This window comes from Boleophthalmus pectinirostris, unplaced genomic scaffold (assembly GCF_026225935.1).
Source record: "Boleophthalmus pectinirostris isolate CB_2022bp ecotype Guang Dong unplaced genomic scaffold, ASM2622593v1 HiC_scaffold_18, whole genome shotgun sequence".
Classification (NCBI taxonomy): Eukaryota; Metazoa; Chordata; class Actinopteri; order Gobiiformes; family Gobiidae; genus Boleophthalmus; species Boleophthalmus pectinirostris.
The window spans coordinates 2,968,584-2,979,641 of NW_026571133.1; the positions used below are offsets into that span (position 1 = coordinate 2,968,584).

General features: G+C 37.9%; 1 protein-coding gene across 1 annotated transcript; it reads right to left on the minus strand.

Annotated features, from left to right (window-relative positions):
* Positions 1–4,251: 4,251 nt before the first annotated feature.
* LOC110160010 (transmembrane protein 60-like) lies at positions 4,252–10,603 on the minus strand. The gene is made up of 3 exons (XM_020924615.2): positions 10,458–10,603; positions 7,323–7,449; positions 4,252–5,784 (listed from the first exon to the last, which is right to left on the minus strand). Exons 2-3 carry the CDS (start codon positions 7,404–7,406, stop codon positions 5,467–5,469), a joined length of 402 nt encoding a protein of 133 aa, XP_020780274.1. The 5' UTR covers positions 7,407–7,449; positions 10,458–10,603; the 3' UTR covers positions 4,252–5,466.
* Between the last annotated feature and the right edge of the window lie 455 nt (positions 10,604–11,058).

Here is an 11,058-nt window from a genome sequence, read left to right on the forward strand (position 1 = left end):
GTCCTTACACTGAACAAAAAAATAATCGTCCACTGTTCTTTGAAAACTTGGCACCCTCTGTCAAGTTTTTGTACTTTAACACGAGTAATTTTTCTGTTTTTAACTGGACTACAGAACTCTGCGCATGCGACTGTTTGTCAGGTGACGAAAATTTGGCAGCAAATGAAAATACGTTATATAATTATTTAAATCTAAATGTAAATACTTAAAAATCTACAAAATACAAGACGCTGACGTGATATTATTTGCCAAAAAGTAATTTAAAAAATAGACCATGACAATGTTTGAGGATTGCCTCATATGGCCAGTTCAAGTGGTGAGTGCAGAGGGGTCGGTCAAAGGGGCATTGGGGGCCAGAGTCGACCCGCAGGCCTTAGATTGATGACCCCTAGTCTATGATGTGGAGCATAGACTCTATATATAAATATCATATTTTTATACAATCTGTGGTGTGGAGCTTGAAGTCTAAAAACTGTAAAAACTTTATTTATGATGTGTGTAAAATCCCTCGTCGTTCAGGTAGAATTTGAGGCAAAAGAAGAATTTAAATTTGTCAACTGGACAAATGTTTATTTGGTTGATTCATTTTCGCAGCTCGTCCAAGCTGCTTCTTCAGTTCTGGTCAGACACTGGATGCTTTATTTTTAACTTTCAGCATACAAATCTCCCAAATTACCATTGAACTGATTAAAAAACAAATCCACACTGTTGTAACTGAGTGCAAAATCGTTTTTATTTTAACAGGACATGCATTTAAACAAGTCACTAACACTTCTTCTCAACATAGTGCAAGAGTTACAGAGGAGGTTTCAGAATCCAATGGAATGGCACAAAAATAAATAAATGCACAATTTTCTCTACATACATTTGAAAACATATAAAAGAATTGTACTTTTATTTTAAACACTGGCAAATTAAAACTATAAGCGTTTTTAAGACTTTTGCCTTTCTATTCAGTACCGGAGATCTCGACGTGACAATTTCTGACTAAAAATGATGAATCTACAAATATTTTACACTTTTACAATCAAACGTGAGCTGCTGTAATTCGATTTGGACCCTCCGTTTACAAAGAGAAGACAACGACAGAGATTTAAGCAGCATCTGGATAAACAGCACGGATCCAGGCCTTGTCATTTTGTGCAGAAAAGCAGCAGAAGAAAAATGTAGTGTTAATTTCCAGTGTAGATTTTTCAGTAGTCATGGCAACAGCGGTTTGGTCCCTTTTAAATATTTGTTTGTGATTCGTTTGTGGTTGATTAAGTCCATTTGCTCAGCTGGAAAAACAAATCACTGCTGTCTGAAATAAAATAATGAGTAATAGCTTTTTATTTACATTTCTGAAACTGGGAATGGGCAAGAATTTTTACTACAGAAATGGAACGAGTTGCTATTGAAAATATCGGTGGATCAAGATCAATTCAGTTCAGCCGATATTCCATTTTGGTCTAGAAACGGGTGAAATAAGATGATTTACTGGAAACTGTTGGCCCAAAACATGTCGTAATATTAAACTATTTATAAAACACATTTGGATCATTTTGACCGTACCCTGAAGATAAATCATATTTTCAGTCTCTGCTCTAGAATCGTGTTGATGTCGGATCTCGTTAAGCCGGGCGTACACTGCGATTTTTGACCTTTTCTGAGCCGATTTTTCACTCGTGCGACTGTTTTGGGGATCGAGTTATGGCTTCATCGTGTGTCGTGCTTCGTGTAGTAACATGGGGTAAAGAAAAACGATTAATACCTCACGACCAGCATTCGTAGGTTGCAAGAATATCAATTTTGTTTGAAATCCAGTCGCCTCTTGTGATGGTTTCGCTCTGTTGAAGTCGTTCCATGAGTCGATTTGCCAGAATCTGTCAGACTGACCATGTGCGGACACAGAAGTGGAAGCAGGATATGAGTTTGTGGAGGACGATGGCGCCGGCGACTGTTTTGGACAAAGGACATGGAGGACGCAGCTAATCGAGCAACACAGAACAGAAGTTTGGTGAAAAACTTGATGCTACTTAACTCCAGTTCCTTCTGAAGAACTGACAACTCGTACTGCCCACGTCTGCCCAGACATTTCTTTGACCAGATTCGTCGCCTCTTCTTTTTGGGCTTGTCTGCACAAAGAATTACACAAATTGCCAAGGCAGCGTGTCTGTTTTTTGCCTGGATCAACACTGTGTCTCCACACGTCTGTGGTTTTCTAATTACGTGGTTTTCTACTTCTGGAACAACAACTCCAGTCGTTATGTGAACGTACATTGTGCTCAGGCAGGTCACATCCTGAGCATCGGTTTGTTCAGTGTGAGAACATGATTCGTGAGCTGTGAACTTTTAAACCCTGTGATTTGGTCGTACAGTTTAATCTGGGGCTCAGTGACATCGCACAGTGTACACCCGGCATTAGTGATACTTAAAGCCAAAGTACTGACATCGATATCAGAACAGAAAAACTTGGATCGGTGCATTTCTACTTTTGAGCGTTAGTGAGAAAAGAACAGCAAAGTTATACTCGAGTAAGAGTACCGTTTCTGATGCACTGGATTTATACAGCGCTTTTCAAGACGCCCAAAGAGCTTTACATCATTCAGTCAGTTTCACTTCGTGGAAACCGTCTGACCTCACAGCATTAGGATTCGTTCGTTCGACTGTAGGCAGGTACTTTTTTTTATTTAACCAATCGCTGTTGTTTGGTCGTGACGTATGTAATGCTCCAAATCCCATAGGAAGAAGGACAATAACGTCTTTCCTCTTCATAAAATTCACCAAACATTCTCTTTGTTCCGGCTTTAAATCCTCGATCTCAGGAATCCTTGCCAACACAGAATGTCTGTCTTCGTCTACATCCATCTCGACGCTTTGTTTACTGTTGTGCTGTTCCACAAAAGCGATCCAGACAGACGCTTGAGTTTGACGTCATGGCTTCACAGCTCTTCGTTGATTGGCTGGTGCACGGTCTACAACTTCCAGGGTTCTTGCAAAACCGTCTAGTGTTTTCCGATTCCTGACCGAAACTGACTGAAGTAATCTCACTGTTTCTGGGCCAAGAAGCAAAAACTTTATTCCTAAAAGAGTTCTGTTAGTACCAGGAGTAACATGTGCAAAAAAACGACTAAAAAAAGAAAAAAAAGAAAGAGACTTCAGCCATCTTTGCTTTAGAGCTGCTGTTCGCTTTTAAACACTTTAAAGACGCACTATGTAACTTTTCTAGTGAAGGGTCTGCCACGTGTCTCCATGGGGATGTCATATCTTTGCCTGCACTGTTCCACAATATGTCATTAAACTGATTTATCTCCATGGTAACAGGCAGGCAATGCCACCGGGCCAAGTTATAGTTTAGATCTGTGGAGTTTTTTTTAATCAGTAAAAAGCCTGTACGATGGATAATTGAATGCCATATTGCGGAACATTCCAGAAATTTAATTTACTAATGTTAATGATGTTTAAAGTTATAACGTACAGTCGTTCCTCGCTATAACACGGTTCACCTTTCGCAGTCTCGCTGTTTAGGAGATTTTTTGTGTGCAATTTTGCCTGTTTTTTTTTAACAGTGTATGAACGTGCACAATATGTCATTAAATTGATCTATTGCCACGGTAACAGTCCGGCGATGCCACCGGGCCAAGTTACAGTTTAGATCTGTGGAGGTTTTTTTATCAATAAGATGTAAGATGAATAATTTAATGTCATATTGTGGAACATTCCAGAAATATCATTTACTAATGTTAATGATGTTTAAAGTTATAATGTACAGTTGTTCCTCGCTATATTGCGGTTCACCTTTCGCGTTTTCGCTGTTTAGCAGATTTTTTGTGTGCAATTTTGCCTGTTTTTTTTTCAACAGTGTATGAACGCGCACAATATGTCATTAAACTAATCTATCTCCATGGTAACAGTCCGGCGACGCCACCGGGCCAAGTTACAGTTTAGATCTGTGGAGGTTTTTTTATCAATAAGATGTAAGATGAATAATTTAATGTCATATTGTGGAACATTCCAGAAATGTAATTTATTAATGTTAATGATGTTTAAAGTTATAATGTACAGTCGTCCCTCGCTATAACGTGGTTCACCTGTCGCGGTCTCGCTGTTTAGCAGATTTTTTGTGTGCAATTTTGCCTGTTTTTTTTTCAACAGTGTATGAATGCGCACAATATGTCATTAAACTAATCTATCTCCATGGTAACAGTCCGGCGACGCCACCCGGCCAAGTTACAATTTAGATCTGTGGAGGTTTTTTTTATCAATAAGGTGTCAATAAGATTTTTATCAATAAGATGTAAGATGAAAAATGGAATGTCATATTGTGGAACATTCCAGAAATGTAATTTACTAATGTTTAAAGGATGTTTAAAGTTACAAAGTACAGTTGTCCCTCCCTATATTGCGGTTCACCTTTCGCAGTCTCGCTGTTTAGCAGATTTTTTTGTGTGCAATTTTGCCTGTTTTTTTTTTAACAGTGTATGAACGCGCACAATATGTCATTAAACTAATCTATCTCCATGGTAACAGGCAGGCGACATCACCAGGCCAAGTTACAGTTTAGATCTGTGGAGTTTTTTTTTTTTGTCAATAAGATTTTTATCAATAAGATGTAAGATTAATGTACAGTCGTTCCTCGCTATAACGCGGTTCACCTTTCGCGGCCTTTTTACAGAGTACGAAGGTGCATTGTGTTCCTCCCCCTGCGTCCTGATTGGCTAAGACTGTACACCTGTCAATCAATCTCCTCCGTGCCGTGTTTCTTGTTCAGTACAAAATGCGTTCAGCTGCCAAATTTACATAAACGTTCAATCTCTAGCCGTGTGATTCTGAAGTGCTGTATGTTTGCAAGTTTTCTCCCCGACAAAACGCAGAATGTCAACGAAGATGCAAACCGTCGCACAAAAAGTTGGACTTCTGGACACGCTGACGGAAGGTAGAAGTTACGCGTCTGAAAGCGGCGTAACGGAATAAATTAATCTTCGGTTCGTTACATAAAGAAGGAGGAAAATAACAAAAGGACGACAGCAGTGATAAGTTTTAAGAAGGATGTAAAAAGTGTTGAGAAATGTGTATAAACTGTGTCGTGAGGGGTTTTACAGCCTTAAAACATTTATAATAAGTGTAAAAAATAATACAATTTCACCTATTGTGGGTTATTTTTAGAACGTAACCCCCGCGATAAACGAAGGATCACTGTAACTGTGTATTTTTAATGTGTTTTAGTGTCTTTTAGTGTGTTCATCTGCCCAAGGAACAAAATCTGGTACAAATGATCTTTTTTAAAAGCTTAATGAATTTGTACAAAGGTCCCTGACAAATAAAGAGTGATTCAAACTAAACTACAGATTGAGAAACATTTCAGGCGATGGAGACGAGCTGGTGGCCGACCTGCACCAGAAAGTTACTCAGTGCGTATTTAAATTGTACCAAAGTTTTTAATCTCACAAAAATGTCAGACTGTTTTGATCCCGTGGTGGTGTATCTCTAGGCCTCTCTCCTCTCGGGGAAAATGTTGAGGCCCAGTTCGATGAGCGCTCCCAGCAGCATGGTCCAGAGCGGGATGCACACGAACGTCAGCTTCACGTCGGCCAGTCTCTCCAGTTTGGCGCAGAGGGTGAGGCAGAAGCCCAGTTTGAGCAGCATGGCGCTCAGGTACCAGGCGCGCAGACGCAGGTCGGGGGAGCCGTTCCGCCCGTCGTACCCGGGTTTGCAGCGCCCCGCCATCTTTATCGCCAGCATGAGGATGAGGATGCCGTCGAACACCCACACGGGGAGGAAGATCAGGAACCAATTCCACTGCACCTGAAAAAAGGAAAAAAAAAATTAATAATCTAGTTGGATGAAGAATTGTAAGTATCGTATTTTTCTGACTATAAATCGCAATTTTTTTTCATGGTTTGGGTGTTTCCTGCGACTTATGCTCCGGTGCGACTTATATTTATATATTTTTTTAATACTATGAACCAGATATTATGTGTTCTTAATAAAGATTTAATTAAACTGAATATATTAATATTTTCAGACTGAAGCGTCGAGAGGTTCTAGTCTTGTGTGTGAGTATCTGCTGCTCCTGTTCCTCCTGTACCACTGTCACTTGGCTCTACTGCACATGTCTCCTGCAGAAAGAGCCTCTGTCCTGTCTGTATCATGTCAGTCAATCACACCATTACTTCTGTACCACTGAAAATTTAACATTTAAACAAACTTATAAAGACGACAGAGAAGACTGAACACAAATGCTCAAAAAGAAAATCAGATTTTGCAGATTACAAACTGCAAGTAGCGAAATCTGCAGCTGAAAACGATAATCGAGCAGCAGAAACAAAGTTTGGAGTGAGAGAGAAACTTGTGACATCGGGAGGATGCACCATGAAACTTTCCTGAAGTCACTGGATGGATGGACAAAGTCTGGACTTCAGTGACACCGAAACCATCCTGTCGAGATTCAGAAAGGCCAGAATAATTCTAACTGGAACTGATGCTGAGTCTGACGACAGCGACACAGAAGAGGAAGCGGCGTCTGTTTACCTCTGGAGGTCGTGGAGTTGCTCAGAAGTGACACCGAGGATGAAGAATTGAATAGATTTAGTGATTTGGAGTGAGATGGAGAATTTGTTAAACTTGTTCTGTTGTTTATGCTATAATTATCTGAAGAACTGTTCATATGTGACGTTAACAGTCTGTTGTTCTCTCTTCTGTTGTTTTTACTATAATTTGACTTTCAAGATGAAATGTCGGTTCCTGGTCTCTGATTTTATAAAATACATTTCCCTCAAAAAAGTACGACTTATACTCCAGTGTGACTTATAGTCCGAAAAATATGGTAAAGGGATACTTACAATTTCATGGTTTTGAAAAATTCTAAAAATTGTTATATACTGTTTTTAGATCAATATTTTTGATCTTTACAATGAAGACATGTTTCAAGAGATGTCAGTTAAAGGTGCACTATGTAACTTTTATGGTGATGGGTCCATCAGATGCTTTTCTCCATGGAGACTTTATTCTTCACTCTCCTGTTTACAGTTAATGCAAAACGCAGCCGCTCGCCTTTTCACTGGATCATGTAAATTTGACCACATGTCCCCGTCCTTCAGTCTCTTCACTTGTTCCCTGTGCATTTTTGCATTGGTTTTAATATTCTTTTATTTCCTTTTAAATGTCTGCCAAACCTAATGAGTATCTCAAAAAAACACGGCAAAGGAGAAATTCAATTAGTCAACTGGACAAACAAACGTCAGGTGTCCAGTGTCCAGTTGAGTAATTAAATTTCTCTTTTGCCTTGGATTCTACCTGAATGACTGAGGGATTCTACACAAACAAAAAGTCTGTTATTTTACCTTCCCGTCCAGTTTGAGGACCAGCATTATGAGAAAAATCAGGGTGAAGACCCAAGTCAACAGGACCCTCTGAGCCAGAGACATGATGGAAACGGAAGAGGATCAGGACAGAACATCAGCTGGAAATCTACAGAAAGACGAGATACAAGGTAAATATTTAATCATACAAATGCAAACATTCACTTTGCATTTGTGGTGTAAAAGTCAGTGACGTTTTGCAGTTTTCAGATGCTCAAAAAATGAAAATATATAACGACATACAAAATGTGTACATTTTCTGGTATATTTAAGTGTATATTTTATCATTTTGTATTTGCCCCTTGAAAAAAACTTCTGCATTTAAAGCCAGGGACGTCTTAAAAATGTCATTTGGTGCAATGGACTTATGGCTAAAATGGAATTACTTTTAAAATAACTTATATTATTTAAAATTTTGAAAAACATAAACTGAGATCTACAAATAAAAAGTACGCCATTAAAAATGTTTTTTTTTTTTTTAAAGCTTTGAAGAATTCCACCATTTTCCTTAATACGGCATTTACTCTCAACTCTGGTGTCGATTTTTTTCATAAAAAGAGTAAAACACTTCAAAACTGGATAAAACTTAAATTTAATGAGAGAAAGTGCTAACATGTTTAAGTTTTATGTCAAAACACACTTTTTCTGACACATTTCACTGTAATATCAGCGTTTCACTGAATGACATCTGCTGTTTTACCAAGTGTCAGTTCACTGAAATACAAAAAAATGGCAGGTTGTTTGAAACTGACCTTATAAAAACTCACCCAAATCACACAACAAAACATCTAACTACCTTTAATATATTTATTGTCCAATTGCATTTTGAATAATTACAAATGTATTACTTTAATTACATTTTAAATGAAAGTTATTACTTTAATATGGTAGCAAATATATTGTAGTGAGTTAAATGATACAAATAAAAATGTAAAAGAAATGCAAATATTTTTGAGTTAAATGTTAGCGACAACAGGCACAAGTCTGTTCACATTTAAACAGTTTAAACCTTTATATTTTATTAACTAGAAAAGTTGTGGCTTCCGGACACAAAAATGCCAACGTCATGTCACTGACCCATAAACTATAGGCAAGAATAAGAGAAGTTAAATAATAATAATAATAATAACTTTAATTTAACTTTTATTTATACAGTTTTTTCACTTTTCTGGTGCTTTACATACAGTTACATAAACAGGCATAAAGGCCCAGATTAAAACAGAACAACACAGAAAAAGCAGCTCTTTTACAAATGCCATTCAATATAAGTGTGTGTGTGCTTTTTTATTATATGTGCAGTGTAACTTGTCTGATCACCTGCTCGTCTCCATGGAAATATATCAAGAAAGTTCCACAGTATGGCCATAAACATAAGAATCTCCAATCTCCAATTTTAATTAGATTTTTGAGCAATAACTAACACCTGTAGTTGAATAAATGACATATTTTGTTACGTGCTGAGGTACATTTATGCATCATTATAGTTACAGAATAAAAAGTAAGAACAGGTAAGTTACAGAAGAGGAAGTTTCTATTTTAAGAGATTTATCTGCGGAGGTGCTGAAACAATATTTGAATAATTATACATGCAGAATAAATAATAGCCTAGATAATAATGAGATAAGGAAATAGGAGCCAGTCTGTTTACGTTTATGATGTAGACGAGATAGTTTGTTACATAGGCTACATTTATTCATAAGAAGTGCAGAGTAAAAATACAAGCCAGTATACATGCATCAAGAATTTTCGGACTTGCGTCATTTCGCAATCCATACTGGGAAGGATTTTCCGAAAAAGTGAACATCAAACCTCCATGTTTCTTTTCCCAGTGGGATGCGTCTATTGTTAAAGTCGATCTTTTCAAGTCTTTTGAACCATATCGCTTTTGTTTCTGGTTCTGATATTTTAGTTTTGGGATTAGGACGTCGTAATTGTGTGGTTGGTGGATCCTAACTACGGAAAATGACTCGAGAAATTTGTTTGCGAAATCCACAAATGCAAAAGAGAATCAGATGTGTGTGACTGTAAACCTCCATTCAAACTGTTTCCCTTCCCAGCAGAAAAGAAAAATAGTGAAAGGTGAAGGCGATGGGCAGGATTGTTACACAGGAAGGACCAAAAAGGGTGACTAAGAAATCATCAGCGAACATTTTCTATGTGGAGCGACAACAAAGCAAAATCCCGTTTGTTAAGTGAGAGGCGCAGAAGACAAACAGACTGAGCTGCACTTTCTTGTTCTTGTGGTTTTACAGCAGCATCACGTCTTGGTCTCTTTGCAGTGGAAGGTGTTTCTTGGTGAACAGCTGGTGCCTTTCACTTTGGTGTTGACTTTTTAAATTCGTAACCGAGGTTGAGCGAGGGATCAGGATTTTGCTTTGTTGTCGCTCCACATACAAAATGTTCGCTGCAAACTCGGGATTATTTCTTAGGCAGCCAAAGGTTTCCTTTTTGGTCCTTCCTGTTGATCAATCCTGCCCATCGCCTTCGCCTTTCACTATTTTTCAATTCCGTTGGGAAGAGAAACAGTTTGAACAGATAGATCTGATTCCCTTTTGCGGTTATGGAATTCGCAAACAAATTTCTCGAGACGTTTTCCGCTGTCAGGACATCCAACAACCACACAATTACGATGTCCGAATCCCAAAACTAAAATATGACAATATCAGAACCAGAAACAAAAGTGATATGGTTCAAAAGACTTGAAAAGATCGGCTTTGACAATAGACACATCGCACTGCGAAATCAAACTTGGCGGTTGTTTGATGCTCACTTTTTCGGAAAATCCTTCCCAGTATGCAATGCACGATGACCGAAAGTCCGAAATTCGTGATGCATGTATAACAAACGTAAATAAACACACAAAAGGTTGGATAAAGCGCAGTTTTCAATAAAATAATCAGAAATATGAGTAACAGATAAACGATTAAGTTAGAGATAGAGTATTATTGGTTAAAATAACATATGCACGTGTTAAAATAAGCGAGTTTCACGATTAAAAACGAGCTTAATCGAAATGTAAACAATGATCAGTGCAAATGACAGGTAGCATTAGCATTAGCAGCTCAAAGCACTCACGTCGGCTCAGTTACGTCTCCTTTAAAAGCACAGTTTACGTACCTCAATGTGTTTGCTTTTTGGAGCCGCCTGATCCGCATTCTGCTCCGGTTTCACATCAAAATGAACTGCACTTTTTTATTTGTTACTTTTAAGCCATTATAATCAGAGATGTCCCCGTTATTCCGCAGAGGAGGCAGATTCTCAGGGTTGCCAGATCTCACGAAAGAAACACGCAGTTAAGTCTCTAAAAATAAGTATTTACGTTCAGAATAAGCTACTTAAGTCAGACAAATACGCATATAGTAAATGGTAAAGTGATCAGATTTTCAAGATTAAAAACTGGAACTCCCCTCGGTTTGTGGTGGTTGGTAATAATAAAATAGTGAAACGAGTTCGTAATTAAGGAGAATTTTGAACGTGTGAGTCAGTATAGTCACATTTTCTTTGTGTTTTGGGCATTTTTAAGCAGCTTTTCTGTGTTTTACCTCAACAAATAACAATTTATGCCTTTTTCTACTCTACACAGGTATTAGATTTGTCAAAAATAGCGACACTTGGGACATTTCTTGTATAAAATTTTATGATATTGTTGTGTATTGCTTCAAAACATAACTATTCAGTACTGTGGGCCTAAATAAGTCAACACAGCTTGATAATCAAT

Excerpts from the sequence above, each read along its gene's own strand:
- LOC110160010 (XM_020924615.2), bottom strand. The coding sequence starts at position 7,406 with ATGTCTCTGGCTCAGAGGGTCCTGTTGACTTGGGTCTTCACCCTGATT. Across the intron at positions 5,785-7,322 it reads TCCTCAAACTGGACGGGAAG|GTGCAGTGGAATTGGTTCCT; the intron begins GTAAAATAACAG and ends TCCTTTTTTCAG.